Source organism: Monopterus albus, unplaced genomic scaffold (assembly GCF_001952655.1).
Source record: "Monopterus albus unplaced genomic scaffold, M_albus_1.0 scaffold86.1, whole genome shotgun sequence".
In the NCBI taxonomy this organism is placed as follows: Eukaryota; Metazoa; Chordata; class Actinopteri; order Synbranchiformes; family Synbranchidae; genus Monopterus; species Monopterus albus.
This window is the reverse complement of record NW_018127966.1, coordinates 1,541,902-1,565,197: the sequence shown is the minus strand read 5'-3', so window position 1 is coordinate 1,565,197 and position 23,296 is coordinate 1,541,902. Positions and strand designations below refer to the sequence as shown.

At 40.0% G+C, this 23,296-nt stretch overlaps 1 protein-coding gene across 1 annotated transcript in view; it reads left to right on the top strand.

Annotated features, from left to right (window-relative positions):
* LOC109964297 (teneurin-3) overlaps positions 1 to 23,296 on the top strand; it is a 135,783-nt gene that overhangs the window by 55,490 nt on the left and 56,997 nt on the right. The window contains exons 4-6 of the mRNA XM_020607495.1: positions 6,115 to 6,340; positions 14,038 to 14,276; positions 21,401 to 21,526. Coding sequence (XP_020463151.1) covers positions 6,115 to 6,340; positions 14,038 to 14,276; positions 21,401 to 21,526 — 591 coding nt within the window. The remainder of the gene's footprint in view (positions 1 to 6,114; positions 6,341 to 14,037; positions 14,277 to 21,400; positions 21,527 to 23,296) is intronic.

Sequence of the window (23,296 nt, the reverse complement as noted above, 5' to 3'; positions counted from 1 at the left end):
AATTACTGTGAGGACTCAAAATTTTACATACAAATGTACTTCAGAAAAGGGAGAACTGGCACACTTCCTTGTGGGCTGTGCCAGGATTTAGCTCTGCAGGTATAAGAAAATATACTGATACATGTTAGTACTGAACTGTAGAAACAGCTCAGCCTGTGCCAAAGTTAGAAACTGAAGCTTTTTACTGTACCTAGGTGTGAGCACAGTCTCTCTGGACAAACAAGGAAGCCAAAGCTGTCCACACATGAATAAATGCAACTAAGTGTTTTGTCAGCGGGCTAATTGTCAAAGCAGCTTTTGAGAAGGAGTGTAATTGCTATGTAATCGGAGAGCTGTCAAAAAGAACTGCTAAGCAGTCATCATCTGTGTGATGATCTGCCATCTGTAGCAAAGCCTTGGTGAGAGAGGAGGAGTGAGAGATGGACAAACAGTGATGTGAAGCTGCTTAGATTCATGGTGTGTCCTCACTGGATTCAACTCTGTAAAAGTGTTTACTAATCAGACATTTTAAATGAATGGCAGTTTAGGTTTTGCATCAGATTTGAGCTGATGAATGCCCACCGTAGGAGCACATTATGGGACTGGTAAATGCAATGATGTCTTTTTTTATAATGCAATGATTATGTAATCCTTGAAATATTGGTTACATCCTGGATCTCCTGCAGAGAAATGGCCTAAAAGAAATTGCTGTCTTTGATCAGATAGCAAGTCAGTAGAAGAGTGGGCAAGGCTGTGAGAGCAGTGAAGGTACTCTGGCAGGAAATATGATGGAATTCACGGGGCTTTTTTTATTTTCTTTTCTCAAAATCCCAAGCTCCTGAAAATTGCCAAATCTCTTTGCAGAGTAAATCCCCAAAACTCACCCAGGGCAAGGCTGTTCTAATGGTCCTGAATTCCACCGGGTACAGTTTCCCCCCCGCCCCACCTTCAGGGAGCTGCTGTCTCTTTTTTTTTTACTAAAGAATATGGTCACTGCCTTGGACCACGTGCCAGATGTGTGCTGAGACGAACAGAAAACCAGGAGCTGATGACAATGATTTTATTGATTTGACATATATAAACATCCTACCTGGTCCAAATGGCGTGTTTTATCATGGAGTTCATCTATTATTCATATGATATAAAATCAAAGAGGAACTTGTTAAATGTCTCTTTTTATTTTACCATGTTTTCTAAAATTTGTACATTGCAGAGTAGAAAGTCATCATTTTAAATTTATTTATAAAAAGTAAATACTGGAAGAGAAAAGCTGTGGCCTTGGTAAGTTCTCTGATCTATTTTGATGGAATTCTTGTGATGCACACATACTGTAATTTTCCTATTGAAGAAGGGCAAGTCAGTCAAAGCAAATGCCCTTTCAATTCCATTAGCAGTTGCATCAGTCTCTTAATGGAGAGTAAAATGGCACAAGACCTTTTGCTGTACTTACACAATGAATATGAAAAGGCTTTTACCGAGCTTGCCAAGCTTAGTGAGTGCAAAACGGCTTTTAATTGTGTCCCGTCTCAGTGTTGGAACATTATGTACAGTATTCAGCGTTTATCAGAGCTTTAATCAAGAAAATATGTTTTCAAAGGAGTAAAGTCATAGAAACCTAACAGATCTAAACATTGGACTGTTGACAAATGGGATGAAAAAGTTCAAGAAAACTGGTGAAATTTTAACGTAGTTTAGAAACGGTGATCTCTGACACAGTTATTTAAACTGGACTATGTTCTGTGAATGGACAAGCACGAACCATTTTAGATGACATTTGCTATATCAGAAACACACGTCAGGTAAAACACTGTATGACCAAGCCTTTTTCTCACTCATGAGCATGTTTGGTTCACTTCTCTTTTGGAGCGACTCTGTGTAATGAGTCAGTGTTCAAACCCTAAACATGTAAAAATAATTTTAAGAGCAGCTAAAACAAACATCTACTCCAGAACGTGTTTCTGTAAAAATACAGAGGCGTCATAAAGCTGCATTTAATAGATATTGCAGGCATCATTAAGAAGGGAATGAGTCTGTCGTTTAGGCGCTGGCATACAGTATTAATCACTAAGGTCCTTTTAAAGCATGTTACTAGTAGAGATGATGACAAGCTGATGTTGAGGAATTATGCAAAGAAGCCATCCGTCTTGATCTGATTTCAAAGCAAAGCCCCATAAACCACACAGCTGTTTCATCTGCCTTTCCAGTCACTGAACCTTCTCTTTACAGGCCAGCTGAATTCCTTGAGTCTTGCGATGATGCCATGCTTTGTTAAAGGCTCATTGTTTAGTGAGCTTATTTAACACACACACACACACACACACACACACACACACACACGTGTGCAAGACGGCGGGTACTTTAACTCGGAGAGCTACAGCGCCATATTTTAACACGGTTTTCCCCAGTGGCTTTCAAACCTCAAGTACACAGAGAATGAGGAGTGAACTGCTGCACTGCTAGTGCTACATTTTGCTCATTTGGTTACACAGAATCACATTGAGGTTATCATTTATAGGTTTTCATCATCGAGAGAAACCTTATCATGAGTGTAAAACTGTTTGTGAGAAATTAGATTCGAACCCACACTTTAAATTGGAGAGGAGCAACCAGCGGCGCCTTACCACTCAGACACCCTGACACCTAGTCTGTGCATGGAAATAAAAAATAACTGGTGCCATGTATTCCTACTGGCCCTTACTGTACTTTTCAAATTACCAATATGTAGTCCAGGCTTTCAGAACTATCTGAATCACTTCAATCCTAGCAATTGAGAGATTGATTGTGATATTATAATACAGACATGTGACGTCAGTAGTTACTTGTTTGCTTGTTGCACAGTAAAAGTGTAGACGTATCCTTAAGATGCACAGTTACTGCACCACTTCACAAAGACTGAGATTAAGGGGGTGAGAAATCCTTTTAAAATGGAAAACATTTGGCAGCTCAAAGTCTACATGGTGTCAGGGTTCAGCGGGTGTAACCTAGGCTTCAGTATTATGTGAAAGCAGTGGGTGCCCAGTGCACCTACTCCTCAGACCTACATGTGCACTCATATATTAAGAAGTGTGTAGTTGTTGAACTGAAAAGCAGGTTAAGGTGAGAGAGAAGCTACTTTAGGTGCACACAGTGTGATGTGGTGAATCCTATCTAATTGCTGAGCTTTGATCTAATTGTGTGACATTTCTGTTTGGTTAAACAGGCAATGATGATTTTTGTCTTTTGAAAACAAGAACAGTGGCTTTTTAAAGCTGTAGTTAGTCACATCAGTGGCATGTAGCACAACAGCCCAGTTGTAGTCTACACTGATGCTGCAGAAGCATCTCAGGACAAAGATGAAAATATTTTGCCCACTTTCTCAGGCCAATTGCACGTCTGTGCTAAAACCCTGTATTCTCAGACTTCAATTTCAGTATGTTAGACTTTCGTTTTTCCACTTTAACTCTAAAAAACTAAACTGATTTCATTCCATTTTACAGCTAACACAAGCACAGCATTTCAAGTATAAGGCCTTGTTTAGACCCCAAAGCTCTCTGCTCTTTTTTGCACAATAAGTTTAATTGACTGCATGGAGTTTTATGTTCCATTAGTTTGTTGTGGGATTAAACAGTCAGATTTGCTGAGCATATGCTTTCACTTAGAACATGGCTCGTGTCATGTCACAGGTCAGGAATTTTTTTTCAGACATTGAGTCAAGATAAAGCATATACATGAGAGAGGGAGAGTGTTTCAACATGTTGAGTCATCTCCAAGCACCATCTCCATCACCCACACTGTCAGTGCACTACATTAATGTTTTTTTGTGGATTTGAACTTAGTCTATGCTCCATTTTCAACGTCTCAGCTAAGGCGGGTCAGCGGCAGGCAACTGATCAAGGGCAATCAAGATGCACTATATGCCAATAGATCAATATGTAGACATGAAGATTAATGGATACAAATATGTGAAATATCTGTCATGTATCTTTATTTGTAATGCATAATGGGCACGCAGATTGTCTACAAGAATCGATTGTATTATATGTGGGTGTTATAATAAGATGCTTGTACAGAACAGAATACAGTGGTTTTTATGCACCTCAGAAAAGGGGCTTAAGTTTATTGTGTTTAGGAGGAAACTGTCACTCTTTCAAATGAAATTTAATTTAGTTTGTCTTTTGATCTGTATAATTATTTTCCTCAACACGTTTACTTCTACAAATAGTTAATTCTGGTCATCAACATTATACTTAATGCACCTCCATGATAGATTCTGTACTTCTGTTTTTCATAACCCGATTGCACCCTCGGCTTTGCTGACTCTGTACTGTTATGAAAGTGTGTGCTGATTATATGAAAAATGCTTCTGCTGGAAAGTGAAGTGGAGCCTGTGGCTGCTCTGGGCTTATACAGTGGTGTAAGGCCCAGAGGTGATGTAAACCCAGTCAGTGCTGGTAGATAATCCACATTTCTATTGGCCTACTTAGCACTTTTCTAATGGGGCTCACAGTCTAGGCCCAGAGATAAGTGGGATGTCTTGTATTCATTATTACTGAGTCATAGAAGCCATATATTTTTCAAATGCCAATACTGCAGTCGATCTCTGGTAATGTAAGTGTTAGGATTCAGACCTGACTTTGAACAAGGTGTTCTGGGACGATGAGGGGGTCATGTTTGATTGGGTTTGATCAAATTAATCACAGTCCACAGAAGAGGAGAACAAAAAAATAACCTTCATCTGCTTCTGATGATTTTGCTTTTACGGTAGTTACAGCCACATGCTGTTGCTGTGTAATTGCATTTGAGAATTAATTAATCTGAGACTGGCTTTCTGCATCGGTGCTGTGTGCTCTTGTCACTCCTGATTCTTCTCCACACCGTTCATCCTTATATGTCAGCAGTTCAGTTGTTTATCCATCTTTTAGTCTATCTCTGTACAGATGGAAGAGATGTTTTCAGAAATTATACACTTATAAAGAGAATTTATACAAGTAATTAGCCGCAAAAGTGATTGGTACAACCTGCCCCCGCTTGAAATTTATTACAGATGCCATTGTCCCTGCAGTTAGTCAAGAGCAGTTAGATATTTATAATACATTTTTATTTTTAATATGAGAGAAATGATCTTCATCCATACCAGTATATACAGTAGCTTGGAAATTCTTTCCTTCAAAGAGCTGGAAATGATTTCCTACTGTAGCTCTGAATGGCGTCGGCTACATGGTTCTTCTCAGCAGTGTTGATCCATTTAAAGCTCATTTGTCTGCAATGAAGAGTTTGTTTTATGCATAGCGAAAAGCTGAAGCACGTGGACAAGGACAACAATTCCATGATCATTAACGGCTCTTTTCAGAACAATGACTGGTGTCTTTCCAGCGAAGTTGCTTTGTGTAACCAGAAGCACAGAGCAGATTTTGTCCACAAGATCTTTATGTACAGTATAACTGGGAAGACAAAGGTTCAACAATGGCCCAGAACCAACTTGCAGCTTTCATATGCTCTAAATTCATCTCCTTTAGGCTTTATAAAAATTCATGCTGTCAACACAAAAACAACAACAGCTCCTAAAAGACGCAGCTCCCAGCTTTCTCAATCTTCTCCAAGCCTCTGTAAGGCAAGAAAGACGATACCCATTTGGGGCTCATTGGAGCAAATCAGAATTGTCAGCACTGTGGGTTTTTACCTTTTTAAAGAGGGAAGATGGATAGATAATCACCACATGCCATTCTAGGAGCCAATTACACAGCTTTGTGTGAAATTGGAAAACCTGTTCTCCTAGAGCTCTAATGGATGTTCTGGTCATTAGTTATTTGAGAGTCTTCTCTGGCTGTAATCAAATGTGAAACATTGCATTAAGCGCCCATAAAAGAACAGCTGCCTCTCTAAGTGACCTTCTGTTTAAGAGAAACCAACTGTCAGCCGTGTGGTGTTTTGCGACAATTATTATGTGTGTCGCCATAAAAGCAGCTCTTATTTCCTTTCTTTTCGCAGTGGTTGCATCTCATTTTAATGTCTTGCTTTTGGTTGTATTTACTTTTCTGGGCCTGTTAGGTAGTTGTATGCCGTCATATTTTCCATATAACGCAGATGCATAATTGTATCCATCTGCTCATAATAATCCACTTACTCTGGGTGTGATTTCAATCTGCTCCTTTCCAGGTGATCATCTGTCTAGTCAGCAAGGCCCACCACCTCTCCCACCGGCTCCGCCCCCTCACAAGCAGCGTCCGTCCATCACACCCCTGAGCCGCAGCTCACTGGCCAATCAGAGGAGCCCAAGCCCACCTCCCACAGCCGGCCTGGCGGCCGACTTGCAGGGTACGGCGGAATGTGTCCAGCTGCAGGACAGCTGGGTCCTGGGCAGCAATGTCGCCCTGGAGAGCAGGTGAGTGACCCACACTGACCTACAACAGAACTGGGGAATTCATTTCCAGGTGTTGTCACCAAGGCATGCTCACTGACTCAGAAATCAAAATGTAATTCAAATGTTGTGGTGATGATGCTCAAAGTTAAAAGGCCAAGTGGCTGTTTAAAATGTAAATTTAGTTTCAGTTCAGCTGAATTTTTATTCATGTTGTATTATACAGTGTAGAACAATAGACGACGAACACATCTTTGTGTGCCCTAAAAACCTTTGATTAAACCTCTGGCCTGTTTGACTTCAGACACTGACCCATACTCACAAAACTCACCGTCAGGGTTAACAGTGGCTCATTCAGTCATGACTAAACCAGCACTGCAGCTTTGTCATAATCTGTATGACCTGCAAAGTTTTCAGGATATCACAGAATTAATTACCATCTCTGTAGGAGTGTGATGGTAGTTCTCACCTTCCCCAAGACAACAGTGGGGCTGCCAACCTCTTGGACTGTGCAACACACTGGGAAATTTCAAAACACCTAATGATTATATTAATGTTTTTAGAGCTACTCCTCCAAACATGCTTTGATAATAAAATGATAATTCATTCCAGGATTTAAAATATTTAAGTGCGTCTCATTTTCAAGCCTATTTTAAGAACTGCACCTCATCAAGTTAAATTATCATGCCACAAATGGTGCATGGCATAATACGGTTACCGCTGAGCTTGATAAATATGGCAGTAGTTTCTCCTCTGTTGAGAATAAGGTTGTCAAATATTCATAGATTTTTTTTTTGTTTGTTTTACTTTTTGTACGCATGAAAAATTAAGGGCTGATTGCTAAATTAGACAGACCTACTGTACGCTCAGAAGGAGAGTGCATGATTAGAGTGAACTATGTGAATATCAAAGTTTGCAAGTTCATAGCAGAGAGGCTATAACTTAACCACAAGCTTGGTAAGTAGATTGTGTGTTATATCAAAACTTTCTATGCAAGATGACCTCTGCCAAGTTTTCCTCCTGAAATGTTAGTAACATCTTTCTTAATCAGTGAGCTCAAAATATCCTGGCTAATGAAGTGTGATGCATTGCGCTGTGACTCAAACATAGCCTCAAGTTGATGATTGCACTCTAGCCTGATATTTTGCTGGCACGCTGTACTCTTTCTGAGGCTTCGATGTATGTAAACTTTGAATTTTGGCGGTGGCAGCCTGGAGTAACAGCCTCTTATGATCTGACTGAATCAAGTGGGATGTGTGGTGACAGTTTCACTTTCTCTGGAAGATGCAGTGATTGAATACTAACTGCGCAACGACCTTGAGCTGTCTTAGCCGCATCGACAAAACAATATGTGCACACCTATCATCAGCTGGAGCATAAATCACTATCACTACAGTGGACTCTAAATCAAGTGTTTGTCAGTGGGTGGGAACAGAGGGCCACTGTGAACCAACAGGACTAAAAGGGAAGACCTGGGTCTGCACATAATTGCAAATTTCAAGAAAAAAAGCCATGTAGCGAAATGTAAACAGAAGCTCCAGAAAGTATTTATGCTGTCAGGGGGGTTTGGACCAGTAAAGCCCTGGCACAGCACACACAGTTGGCCTCGCTCAGATTCCACAAATGTGTGAATCGCTTCTGTGTCCTCAAAATCAACAAGGATTCTTTTTTTATTTTAGTTTTGGCTTATGCAGCACAGCGGTCACATGTGCAGATAATAAATTATTCTGTTCAAGGCAGTTGATCTAAAAAGTGTCAAATAGAAATCACAATGTTATGATCTTGTTTGATAGATTTTATATGTAAATGACAGTATTAGCTACCTTTCCAGCAATTAGCAGTAATTATGTGTGTGTAACCTCCCAAAACAGTGTTGGTTTTCAAAGCACGATGGTGCTAATTTGACTCATTGGGTTTCACAATGAACAGAGTTTGTTGTTCTTGTATTGAGTAAATTGACTAAGCAGCTTCTGCTATAACTGTTGCTCATTATTATACAGTATGGTCACTGATCCCAATGTGACCATACTGTCAAAACTGTGTGATGAGACACACAAAGTTTGATTTTGGCTCATTTACTCCAGCAGTTAAAAGAGATCATACAAATAAACCGTTCGTTAGCAGCGCAGAAAAATACAAATGAAATAAATGCAGCTATGTGTTGTGGGGGTAAACAGCAGCATGTGACACAAAAACTCTCTGTACAGTACTTGTTGTAAACATTTTAAATGTACACAATGTGGAACAATTCAGAAGAGCATAGTTTTCTGGAAATACAAACTTGAATAAGACGACAACAGACAGTGAATCAGGAACTGTCTGGTGAATAGTTTCCTGTTACTGTGAGAAATGCAGGTTTTACACTTCAGATTAATCTGTGGAATTGTTTGTTCTGCTTTATACAAAGTCCACTCCATTTAAAGGACTCAGTTGGTTGGCAACAGAGCAGTCATACCTCTTGCTGTTCGCTGCTGTTTTCAAGTACAGAGGAGACATTCAGATCTTTAAAGTGTGGAGTACTTTTAATAAACCCCTCGGGTTTCCCTTACCAACCACTTGGCTCCACTGAAATAGTTTTCTGTTATATTTTCAATTAGAAATATTCTATTGAGTTTCATTATAAAATAAATTGCCATGTCCCTTAAGAGACCAGTGCACATATACGGTAATTATTCTTCAGCAGTTCTTAAGAATATGTTTAAAAGAGACTATAGCAGTACGTGTGAAATTTGCAGTTTTGATGTGTTTATGCCACAAGTCTGTAAGTGCTCCACAGCATAAAATACCAGTAGGCGTTTGGTTGTATGTGTGTCCTTTGGTGCGCGCTTGAGAATTTTTTTCACACTTAGATTCATCGAAGTACAGATAGAACCGTCCTGACATTTCAGAATGAGTCTTTTGAAGGCCCGCCCAACCACACGTTGCAGTTATAAATGTACTGTCAGTCCTCATTGGATTCAAGTGTCAAGGGAGTCCTCTGGTGAAATGAAATTATGTCGCAGCTCTAAAATCATCATGTGATACAGTGTCCCACAGACAGTACATTTTCCTGATGGTGTTAAAATTGTTCTCAGTGGCAAGAAAATAGAGCCGAGGTTTTTCCGAGCAGAATTTTCATGTGCCTTGCTGCATGTGCGTTTGTGTGCGGGGTTGTTTGTGTGGGTTGCACATGTAAATCATGAGTCAGACAATCATACTTCTCATCAGAGGAGGAAAATTTAACTTTTTCTTGTACACCAGCCACTGTGTCGCAGCCGGGCTGATTACTCATGGGCAAGATACCAGCCAACTAGCTTTTTTTTTTTTCAAACCGAAAGGAGCTTGCCGTGATGGCTGGTTACCTGCCAAAGTGGATGGTGATGTAGACAAAGTGGTAATCCTCAAGACGTATTTTTTTCATTTTCTCATGTGTTTTCCTTTTTGTTTTGCCAGCATATTTAGCGCCAAGCACACATCTCTGTGGTGACTCCAGAGTTCTGCAATATTTACCTTTTATTCTAGGCTTCTGCATAAACTGCTGCTGAGTCTGGCAGTATAAAGTGCATCTGTTCCAGATGGGTTTTGCCTGCAATGGTAAAAGCTTTCATGATCAGAAAACGGAGAGTAAAGAGTAACCTAAACAGTTATTCATATACAGTACAAGGTCATTACACATTTCAGTTTTCATCTGCTGCAGCTAAAATGCACCAGCATGTTGCTTGTAGTGAAACATGTCCTCACCACAATTGTCACTCAAGATAAGCTCCAGAGTAGCTGTCTGAGACCTAGTTAAGTCAATGACCATCTTAAACATATGTACATACTGTAAGAGCCAAGCTCTTCTTATGCTAAAACTAATCAAACTTGTTAAATATAATGTATTTCATGAGCAAACAATCTCTGAAGGAGTGACTGAAGCAGGCACCATGCTGATCTCAGTGGGCAGGACGGCACGAAAAAGCACAGCGGCACTGAAATACCATCACTTGGATGCAGAGCTAGCTGTACCAGAATAGCACCTGCTAGGGCCCCCTGTCGAGAGGGCAGGTGGTGATCTGGGGGAGAGCAGCAAGTGTGAAAACAAGTCACTGCGATGCCACACCACATCTGTAGCTTTTTTTTTTTTTTTTTTTTAAATAATGGATTAAAGCGTCCTGATTATTTTAGTTCTCACCTTGAAATGCTAACACAGAACAACAGCTAATAGGCAGATTACATATTCTGAGTGGTTCGATTTGCATTGTTTCTGCTGTGCTCTCTCACCCCTCTAGCTGGAGCTTAGCCGAAGACAAATCCACCCTCTCACTGTTTAGTCTTTTGTCCTCAGTGAGGATGTTTTCAAATGTCATTCTGATGACAAGCAATGTTGTGAGAGCAAAGGAGACCAGGCTGGCTGCAGCTTTTGTGTTCGAGGCTTCTCAATGGGACTGACAGGCGTGCACACAAATGCACAAATGCACTGCGATCACACTGACGCACAGCCATTCATTTGCCCTCTGTCGCTCCAGTCTCACACTCCCTTGATTGTCTCTTTTCCTTCTCTCTGTCTCTTACTCACAGGACACCACACTGCTATCACCAGGGCTGGACGGATTAGCATAGTAATGTGCCTTGTTGCATCATACCGGCTGTAATCAATTACAGCCGGTCATCCAGTGTATATAGCTGCAGACATTTACACCGGTCCGCTGTTTGTTAATCATGTCCAACAGCATTTCATCTTTAGACCCTTTCAGTCTGCTCTTAAGAAAAAAATAAATGCCCAGTGTAGGAATTAGTCTGTGTGATGCTAGGACACACACACACACACACACACACACACACACACACTTACTTTTAGTTTCACATTCTCGAGTAGAAAGCAAAGGAGATTTACATGAATGAAATATACAGTAGGCAACTTTATGGTCTTAAACCACCCACATCATGTCATGTTTCTGGTAAATATATGTGCATTTAGATTGTTCAGTCAACTATCTAGTACACATAAATGCTCTTTATTGGTTTGCATGTGTTTTTAGATATTTATTATTTTTTACATTTTACAACATTACATGTTTTACATTACAGTTAAACACATCTTTGGTGCATTTAGTTCAGGTCAGGTGTCTTGTCTTGGCGGATGTGAGAACTCATGTGTTTGCATAAATAGAGAATGTAGTAAATGAATAGTCCGCAGTTGGGAAACATTTATTTACCAGCAAAACTATCTGTAGATCATCTCAATATTCACCCTACTCAAATAGAGTGCATACCCCTCCTGGCACACACGTACACATATGTGCACGTCCTTTCCTGTCTACCTCATCCGATTGCATCCATTTGTGCTTAACTCCCCAGATAGCAGTGTCTATTTGCCTGTGTATCTGACTACACGTCTGCCATCTCTGACGTTGTGCAAGTTTTGACCTCAATTCATATCCAACTGTGTATTGCAGAGTCTGCTGCAGCTACAGAACAGATTGTTCCAGACTGAGGAATCTGAACTTTTCCAGGTAGCACACACCCGAAGCATTGTCATTCCAGCAGTGACAATCCGTAACCTTTAAATGGAATCCCTGTCTGTCCATAACAGCATGTGCCAATCGGGGCATCAAGGAGCTGGATGATCCAAATCTGACATTTGTTCTTTTAGTCGTGAATTAATCAAAGGAGGTTTTAGCTCAGAGATATTCTCACAGGAGATGGGAAGTAGCTGAAATATAAGCGGGAGGGCTGCCGTATGAGCGATGCATTATGGTGTCGGTTTATGATGTGTCCTTTGTTCATATCTGTTAAACATGTATCTCGCTAATATGATTAACTTGGCATACACAGTCTGTTTTGAATAAAAGAAGCACTTTCTAGTGCATTTGCAGCTTTCTTAAAGCATGTTGACCCACCATCCCTGCCAACTTGTCATGGAAACTGGTTAGTAAGTGTTCTAAATGAAGTAATTTTTCAGGCTCCTCGGTACAGATTAGGATTAAAAGAGCCCCTATAAGACTTTGCAGATGTCATACAAAATCTGATGAGCAAGCAAAGCTTTCTCACTTTATCGGTGTGTTTAAATTAGCGGTTTCCATGGCAACCCATTCCTCCTGGGATTAAACACAAATCATGCCTTATGTAAAACATACAAGACATCTAGCAGAAACTAGAAGATGCAAGAGCAAGAAAGGAAGATGGTGCTTCTCCTAGACCTTCCTCTCTTTAGCTCCTGCCCGATCTTGTACACAGTGATCTGTTTTGGTTCCAAAATCTCTGGGTGTAGAACTCTCTGCCTGAGATCTCAGGCAGGCGAACGGTCTTCTTTTAAATCTTTTCTTGAAACTCAAAGCTATCGTATGGTTTTCTCTTAATCAATGTTATTTATTGATGTTGATCTATTTTTTATTGTTTTTATTGTGAAGCACTTTGTAACTTGGTTTTTGAAAGGTGCTATATAAATAGTTATCATTACTATGTTATCACTCTTATTAAACTATTTGTTTACTGCTGCATTAGGAGTTTTATTACTAGATTATTTCTTAAATGTTTTATTGTTTTTAATGATTGTTTTACACCCACTGACCTCTTATGAAGTTTGTAAAGAAGTTTTAACTTTTATTTTGGTAACTGCAGATCACTGGACAGTAAACCTGGACAGGGAACTGAATTTGTAGCACTAAACTATTTTATTTGCACTTAACTGTTTTATTTAACCTCTGTGCAAATGCAAAGGAGCAAGGCACTTAGACCTCCCTGTTCCCGGTAAAAACATGTAACTGTGAGAGCACTGGACTGGCACTCGCAGCTAGGATTTTGTGTGTAACAGAGAATGTGAAGGAGAGTGTTCAACTTGAATGGTCAAAGTTGTGTTATACAAACTTAATTTCAATCTTTTATTAATATTACTAATTAACACAAGTCATGTTTTACAGTAAAGCATTTCTTCAACTTGCTATTTCTGCAGAAGATTGTATGGCTTTAATTTAAGTTATTCATTATCTGAAAAAACAAAACAGACACATACACAAAATGTGCAGTCATTCACAACTTACTACACTTCATGACAGTTTGTTGCAAATTTTGTATATATTTGTTTGTTTATATTGAAAATGGACAAAGGGGATTTGCACTGCATGGTCAGTCTGTCCAGTTTCCCTGACCGTCCACATACTGTAAGCCTGGGGGCATTTGGGTATTAATCTCTAAGTAGTGGCACATGTGGCAACAAGGCTTAATTCATTTACTTAAGAGCTTTTCACGTGGGGTTTAAAAGTTAATAGGTCGATCATTCCGTAGTGCATTTGATTAAACCCTCTTAATTACCCCAGGTATAATGGGCTATTAGCAAAGGCCCAGTTGTAAAAGGGCAAATGGGAGATGATTGTTTTTATGAGGTGCTTTTTGTTCACCTCTTCCAATGTCAGGATTATACTGGATATTAGAATATAACCCAGCTCTTGTGGTCCGATGCACCTGAGAGTAGTAGTATTGTAAGGTATATTGTATTTTGAGGATTACCTTTTCATGTGGAATTCGGTTATTTGAAGAATAAAATTTGGACTTGCTTTGAGCCATTGGAGGCAGGTTGACACGGGCAGGAACAAATTGGGGTGTTTTATCCAGCCAAAGGGCATTTTTACAAAGATGGATACATTGGCATTTTCAAACATCAGACTTTGGACTTTTAGGATGTTGGTTTGGATCATTGCTTATTTTATAGCCAACTGTACAATACTTTGTTCTCCTAATTCTTTTTTTTCTCCTCTCCACAGGCATTTTCTTTTTAAAACGGGCACAGGAACGACACCTTTCTTTGGCGCAGCAGCCCCTGGTTACACCATGGCAACAGGGACAGTTTACTCCACACCTGCGCGCCCTTTGCCTAGGAACAGCCTGTCCAGAGGGGCTTTCAAGTTCAAGAAGTCACCAAAACATTGCTCCTGGAAATGCACCGCCCTGGTCGCTGTGGGGGTGGCTGTAGTGCTGTCCATCATCCTCTGCTACTGCATAGGTAAGGCAGACATCAGAGTGCAAGAGTGTTGAAGACTGGTGGAAAAAACACATTAAAACAGCTTTGAAAGGAAAATGTCAAATTTATAAACCAAGTAATTTTAATTTAGGAGGTTAGGGTTGATTTTTGTCCTGCCCAAAAAGACCTCAAAAATATCTGTTTCATCTCAACCAGACACACACACCAGGGTTCTCCTGTTATCTTTTGCTTTCTTGTTTTACCCTCACATTCTCCCCAACTCCTCATCTGTACAACTGAAGGCACGTTGGCCTCAGCAGTTCAAAGCCACAGTCCTCTTAGCCTTTTACCTTCAGCTGTCTTCAGTCTTCCAGGCTACACCATCTCTACATAAACAAGTTCTATAATTCCCTCCTCATGTTGGTCCACTTAGAAGGTTCAGTGCCTAATTGGGGCTGGAAACAATTCAGGAGGTGAAAATCTTGTCTGTAAATAGCTCACATTATCAGCTCTTCCCTTGATTCTCTGGAGGATCAGTTCAGGAAAAATAATCAACCTAAATATTTTATAAACTGATCTAGATATGATGATATTTTTTGTATGGAATTACACAACATCTTGTAATATTTTACATGATTAGATGCCAACTGTATTCATTTTATTGTATTTTATTTAACCTTTAGTTTCACTGTGAAAGTCCCTGTGAGGTTAAAACCTTTTTCACAAGTGAGCCCTAACAATACAGTAGCATGCAAGTTACAGTATAAAATACACAGATACAATACAAACAATAGTCGAAGTGCATTACCACAAGCAGTGACAGATAAGACAGATAAGACGGTGTTATCATCCAGGTATATATGGGCAGTTCACTTAATTTTGTAAATTTGAAATAAATCAACCATATAGCCAGACAAAATGAACGGTACACTGAGGCACTGTTACTGCCCGAATGGAGATGCAGCACCAGCTGTCACCCGAGTATGTGAAAACCAGTAGTTTTTGTGCCAGAAGAAACATATTTATTTTAGTTTCAGTGAGTGAATACACGACTCCATTATCTGCTGTGGCATTAGATGATCTTTAGACATGTCATTTGGTCAAACGGAACAAATGATAGACAAGCTGCCTAGAATGAATGGAGCCGGCATACCTCTTAATCTGTATGACGTTTGATCTCTGCCAGGAGTATTTCTATTTCACTGCGTTTTCCTTTTTGCAGAGATTGCAGATGTCCTGATATGATTCAGTGGCGTCTCTGTCTGACTAAGCTCTCAGTCAGATATGCAGACATGGCCCCAGTACCGTTTCCAACAAGACATTCCTGTCTGTTTCCTGTTGACAGCAGGCTGTGCATCCTCCCCACACATCTGATCCCCAGTTCACAGAGCGACAGCCCATCCATGTCCTCGGGGGCTGCTGTTAGAACACGGGCAGGGAGGTTCAAATGACCAGCACAGATGGCAACGTCAAAATGGAACACAGGTTGAGGAGCTGGAGTCTTATAACAAAGGAAATGGTCCCAAACACTTGAACTTTAAAGAAGACCTTGGTTCACAAAGTCTTTGTTGTACTAGAAGCCAAACTCGCTCACTCTGTTCAAATGGGAAACACTTTTATCTTGGTCAGAATGATAAACCAGTGCCCCCCACCCCCACTCCACCCCCCACTGAGAATTATTTCCAATGAGAAGGCTTTCAAACAATTTTTACAGCACGTGTCAAAGCTGACGTCTTGCTAACCTTTAGAATCTTGACCACAGCAATAAACCCATTGCAGATTCATCATTCCTCTTGCCCTCCCTTGTCATCCAAGCCCTTAATCTTTACACTGTGCCTTTCTCCCTGAGCGGTTATATAAAGTATTCATCCAGCTTGGAGGCAGGGGAATGTGACACAGTTGTATAAGTAGAAATATGGCGCTGTTGGGAAGATCCTATAACCAGTGTTTTATTGGTGAGTAGAGAGGGGAGTGCTCTCTTGGAGGAGGGGTCATAAATGTGCTATATCAATATCAATATTCACAACACCTTTATTGACTTAACTGTTTTGTTACTCGTCGTTCATGATCTCATATCATAAAATTAGTATGACTACTGTGCATACATTTTTTATGTCAGTAGCTCCTCTGTAAGAATCAGCTGCTATTTTTATTTGCGCTTCTGCTCATAACACATTTGCTCAGTTTACACTGGGAACACGAGCAGAAAGAGCGATTTGTTCTGCTGTTGTCACTAACAGTTTTAGCAGACTGGCTTCATTTAGAACATTTTCATCTCAACAATCACCATGTTGTTTAATTGTAGACCTATCAAATGTCTGAGAATTGTATTTTTGGCCTGATTCCAGCATGTGTGCCTGGTGCCTCAGCTCTCTTGGTGTGTGTGTGTGTGTGTGTGTGTGTGTGTGTGTGTGTGTGAATTAAACAGATGCAGCTCTCTTCTACTTGCCTCAGGTGTCTGAGAGTGTTTTCACCACTTCCTCCCTCTTTCATCTACTGCCAATTCACCTGCCAAGTGCAAATAGCTACAATGTGTACTCATACTTTAATACTTTTCTGGTGTCAGCTCACACAGTACCTCTAGGACAAAGCAAATTGAAGAACACATGCATCTATTATGCTGTATGTTAAAATGGGACTGTGTCTGAAGTGTACTCTTCCATATTGCTCAATTTTTGTTTTGTGCATCTTTCAGATTAAGACTAATATACCTCATGACAGTTTAGAAGCAGACTGTTCAGATCAAATGTTTTTTGAATTAATTTATCAAGCTGAACCTTGGCTGACAAACAGAAGCTGCTCCTATAATTCACATGAGGCAAACCTGCTGAGGTGAGGCTTTCCATGTTCACTCCGCAAACTGGCTTGATTGTTCAGATACAGGCAGGCCAATCGGGACCGAGTCCGGTTTTGATGCTCTGATTGAAAGGGGAAACTGCATGTGGATTTTTGGAAATTCACTTTAAACTGAACTGAACAAACAAAACTAAATGTAAAAAATGTCTCCAATGAACATGTATGATCAAAATGTTTATCAGTAGAAGACAATAGACTTCTTTTGTCTGACATTTGCTTTTGAATGTCAGACAAATATAGAGAATGTATTAATTAAAATGTCTTTAAATGAAGCATGCATCATTTTGTGTTCATCTCACAGATTTCTAATTTATGAATAAACAAAATTCCCTACAACCTCATGCCAAAGAAATTCAGACATTAAGGAAATCAATTTTGTGTTATTCACGTGCTTTTTGGTCAAGGTTAGTCGATTAAAGTGATCGCTCACATGGAATTGCTGACACGGTCAACACTTTTGGTTTTAAACAAGCTCCTACCTGTTAGCAGAAGAGCGTGGCTGATGCAGGTGGCTCCACTCACCAGTGCTGAGTACTGTGTTGGGGGAAAAACACAGCATCTGATACTAATGTAATACTTATTTAAAACATGTAGAAATCCCACAGCGACTAGCAAAGGAGACAGTGAACGTGCTTAGTTTGCCACAGGAAAAACAACTACTGTCTCTGTCGATCTTGTGGTAGAGATGTTGTCATTCTGTTTGAGGCTGTTCGAGACAGTGTCCCAGGAACATCTTAGCCACGCTTTGAGCTGTGTGGCTTATTTCTAGGAGTCCCACAGGGACATTTCCAGAGAAATGTGCAGGCAAGTTCTTGCATAAAACAATGTTTATCTCAATAATTTTGAGGCTGTAGAGCTCCAAGTTGTTGTTGGCACACTGTGACTCCAGATGGGCCACTTCTCTCTCTCTGGTAAATGGACTAATTATTCTCGGTGATGATGGCCATCAGAATAATGTCATCTGCATATTTATATAATTCTATATCCATTTATATTTTTAATGACCAAAGTTGCTTAGATGGATATTATTTTTCCCATAAAGAAGAGATACGGCTTTCATTTGTAGCATAATTAGCACTGTGCTTTCCTGCTAACTCTACCACCAAGAATGATGCAAACAAGATTGGGGAATTTGCCGTGAGAGCAGCCAGCAGGGTTTTACGGGGCTCATGTTACATTTTCCAGTGCAGAAGTGTTTGTGCTTCTGTAAACTAAATATCATATGGATGTCAGAGCTCAAACAAACATATTACTTAGCAATTCAACCTCTCATTCATCGTCAGTGGCTGTGATCCACAGGGCAAATTTTGACATCAGAGATTAGAGACCTGGTTTTCCAGCCCAAGAACAGAATTGCTCATAGTCCATAAATATTAATTGAACTGGTCTAGGCTGCTAGAATAACTTATGCAAATTCATAAATTGAGGGCTATTCACCTCAAAGCAATTTGTTGATGAGGTAAGTGGAGATTCAGGTCCCAGTGTACTAAGAGCAGTGAAGAGGGAAAGGCTCTTGGTGGTTGTGTGGTGTTTCTGATAGATTAGAGCCCACACACACACACACACACACACACACACACACACACACACACACACACAACTTTCTTTCTGGTGGAAAGTTAATCATACTAGGAGATGGATGTGTTCAGTGTTTAGCCATGGAGAGTCTCTGATTTATCATGTTTAATGAACTAGATTCTGCAGTCAGTAACCATGCCAGTCTCTTACTCCCTCCTCCTTTTTTAGCTGTTTTTTTTTTTTTTTTTTTTTTTTTTTTTTGCAGACTAAAATATCCCCCAGCCATTAGTTTGATTGCCATGGAATTTAGTATTAACATTCATCGCCTCCAGAGGATAAATTCTTATAACTTTAATGATCCCCTGACTTTTCCTCTAGCATCACCAGTACTGTAGGTTGACATTTGTGGTTCAGAGTGAAATGTCACATCAACCACTGGATTGACTGCCATCAAATTTGCTACATATAATCACGGTCCCCAGAGGTTAAATTCTCACCTTCTTAGTGATCCTGTGACTTTCCATCTAGCACCATCATATGGTCAAGGTTTGTCCAACAATTTGTTTTATGGCCAAATAGCAGCAAAACTAATGACTTTCCCATTCACATCAACCTTGGTTGTACCTCTTCACTAATTAGCAAATGTTAACATGTTTAAACAAAGATGTTGAACATGATAAAAAAAAATTACCTGTATAGTAAACATCAGCATGTTTGCATTGTCACTGAGTTTGTTAGTATGCAAATATTTGCTCAAAGCATCACAGCACCTACTGCGAGTACAACCTCACAGCCAGATTGGCTGTAGGAGTTTATTCTTATTCAAAACACAGTTTCAAACATGATTGTTGGATCATGAACTATTATATAAGGCAACTTGTGTCTGAAAGCACCGTTTTTCTTTCCATGTCTCTTTTAATAAAGCACAGTGTCCTGTCTTCTGCCAGTCAGCTTAGAGACAGGTTTTTCTTTCATCATTAAAAGGGTTCATATTCCAGAATGCTTGATGCTAATTTTGTAAATGCAGCTTTTGTCAAATAAAAGATTATGCTACCTTTTATTCTTGAAGTAATGCCTTAACCTGCTTTAATTTCATGCTGTCAATCATTGTGCAAGAGTGGTGTTGTCACAGTTTTTCAGACAGTGGGTGTTTGACTTTGCTTAATGCGCCATGTCCTCAGTTGATCCTTGAAATTTGGGACCCAGCTCAGCAGGCAGTGTTTTCCCAGGATTCTGGAGCCTTTGCTCAGTTAAAAGCCACCAGCATGTTAGTCTTAGAATTGAAAATGTTTACAGGGTATGCAGCTTGAAAACAAGTTGTTTGAAAAGGGTACTTCAAAAGTCAGAGTTTTGCCGTTGAACTTGCCCAGTGAGAAGCTGTCAAATGAAATTACATTTCAGATTTTGTCTGTGTTCTCTCAAGACATTAGTCCATCTGTACAGAGGATTATCTGTATCTGGTGAAGAAGGAGAAAGAGTCAGAACATTTTCAGTATAGCAAAGAGAAAACTCACTGATGTGGAAAATATGGGTAAAAAAAGAAATAAAGGTGCACATAGGTCCTGTCAAACTAGTTCCTTCAGTGTTAGAAAAGTCAGACTTGTCAAAAGCATCGATGGACCGGTCAGCATTAATTTTTCACCAGTGAGGAAAATGGATTTTGACACTGAGGCTGACGCTGGCTATACTGGGTAAACAAACATTATCATTCTGTATGAAAGTCACATTATTTGATTGGAATTCAAGGCTACATAGCACCTGTTCATTTGATCTATCAAGGGCATTGCTGTGGGTGTTCTCACTAAACTGATGCCAAATATTTTCATCAGTCTTTAAAGAAAACACACATCCTATTTCTTAACACAGTAGTGACTGATACATGGTCCTCATAGGTTTTCCATATCTCTGTTGGTCTCCTTCACATTTGATATTCTCTCTGGCCCCTCATCCACCTCAAGTTATTTGCTGCAGTCGATATCCATCTTCGCAGTGAGCGACGGGCGTTGGAGAAAAGTTCCTCCCGCAGATCAAATGGTCGGAAATCAAAATCCTTCCTCAGCATGTTCCCTGGCTGGTGACTTTGAAGGAGATTGTCCCTCTTGCTGTGCTCACAGATGCACCTCAGTTTCCCAAAACAAGAAGTACACAGTTTGATTGGATTGCGTACTGTGACAATAAAGCAGCTTGGCTGAGTGAAAGCCAGACACAGTTTAGTTATGTAAGAGAACGAGAGGTGTGTTGCAGCATCTTACCCTCTCAGTTCCCCCTCCTGCTGTGGCAGTGTCTTAATACACTGCCATGCACTTGCTTAAAAGTTGCTCACTTTCCATCTTCTGTTTCCATGTGTAGCTGCATCTCGGTGTTCTCCTTGCTTTGTGTTAGTCTTTTCGAGTGTCTGCTTTGTGGTAAAATAGAAACTCTGCCTGCTGCTCTCTTTGATACTGCAGCTGTTTGTGTTCAGACACTCTGGCACATTAATGAACAGTGCTCCCCAAGGAAACATGCTAGAGCAACAGGGTTCCTATGTATTGATCGGAAGGACTTTGTTTGGCCTGTATTAGTGCTAAGTTTACACAAAAGCCACCCATGGCAGAATAGCAGCAAAAAATAAGTAAATAAATAAGAAAGTGAACTGAAATGTTCTGCCTGCATCAGATCCATCCATTGTGCCCTCCCACAGGTCTTTTGAGCTTAAGTGGCCTGATTGTTTTTGTGTGACTATTTGCTTATTTGTTTATATCTAGTTCTATAAGCCCACACAGCTTTTTTGTGTGTGTGTGTGTATTTCACAGCAATGCACCTTTTCGGCCTCAATTGGCAGCTCCAAGAGTTGGACAACCAGCCGGCTTTTGAAAACGGAGGAGTTGGGAAGACGGGGCCCACTCAGTCGAGCACGGTGACAGCTCTGGCTGCTGATGGTGAGGAAATGAAAGGCTCATGTCTGAATCAATGACTAACTTTCAAATAAGCCCTTACAATATGAATGCTTTTAATTAATACAGTTTGTTGTTTTGCTGGCACCCCTGTATCTTGAAATGTAGTTTGGTGAGAATTTGCATAGTTTCTTGAATGTAGCCTATATGTTTTTTTCTATCAGGGTTGTATTTCTTTTCAGAGAGTAAAATAAGCTCAAAAAAATTGATGGTTGTTGAGCCAAAGCAGGGTGTTGAGCAGTTGTCCAACAAAATATGGACAAATATTTAAAATGTGTAAATACTTTCAAGCTGCCTGACACCACCAAACTCTTTTTACATTAAATAATTGCTCCTGGCATACAGAGTTATTGCCCGACTAGAGCTCTCCTATACAAGGTTAAAAGTAACCTCACAGTTGTTTGTGCTTCACTCCTTGTGCTTGCCTGTACCATATAATAAAGAGCAAATCACAAAATGGTGTCTGAAATGATGAAAATAAGACTAATTATTTTAATGTTAATGCTTTTTGAAGTTAAATACTAACATCAAAAAAAGGTTAAAGGCTCTTTGAAGCACCCAAATACAAATTAATTAAACCAAGGTTCAAATGATGATTATGAAAGACAGATTGCAGCAGCAAGTCGTTTGTCCTCCTGAATGACAGAGTGTAATGTTCAGTGCTTGATGCCCAGTCAGCCTTTAGAGTTTATGGAGATCTTTCACCCTCTGAATATCAATTGACTGATTCCAGACAGCTTTGTGCTACCTAATCATAATCTAGGACCAGTGTGTATTCAGCAACAAGCAGTCGGACCATTTCAGTTCACCTTAACAGCAAAAGCCACCAAATAATGTCTAAACGCACTATGGTATTTAAAATGCATGACCACGAAAGCATTAATTGAGTAGTCCAGGCAAAAGCTCAATTGTTTAAACTTGGCTAGATTTAAATCCTCATAAGTACTGCTAATTAAGATAGCATGAAGCAGGTTTTGGACTGTTTAAAGGCAATCAATAGCCTGCTATTATTCTCCCCAGAGGTAAACTTGGCTTCCTGTCTTCACGTTGACTGAAGTTAAAGTGACAGGCAGTGGCCTCATTACACACACAACACTGAGGCAAGCAAATAGTGGAGGTCTGGCACAACAGATACTCGCACTGCTATACACGGGTCCACACACTGAAACGCTTCCTAAGAAAAGTCGAAGCAAAGGTTGAAGTTATTATTAAAGTGCAGAACAACTCTGCAATAGCCACCTAACAAAATGTCATTGCCACAGTAAATTAAAGAGCACTGCTACATTTCTTCTTAAGTAGAGCTTTAGATGATGCTTTTTAGCAACGAAATCTGTTTCTGTAACAGCACCATGCAGACTCCAGTCATATTAAAACTGGCCATCTCTCCGTCTTTGTGCGCACTGTATGAAAACAGTTTGAACACATCATTTGCCAGATTGTCTTGATTTGCTGTTATTGCTCTGGCTAGGTAGCACTCAGTGTTTCTGGAATTCCATTTAGACCTTATCTGACCTAAAGCCTCACTCTATGAGTCACCGGGACCAGAGAAAAGATGGGAGATGTAGCCTGTTAGAGTCAATTATATCTGGTCTTTTTTTCCCATGAGCAGTGTATCATGGACCACAGGAAGCCATTACTCTTAATCCTGTCTTACTTGGTCTCTGCTCATTTGGAAATGATACGACTATCTTATTGCTGCTTGAATAAAGGATTAAGTTTATGCTGGAAAGGATAGAATGCAGCATTTCTGATATC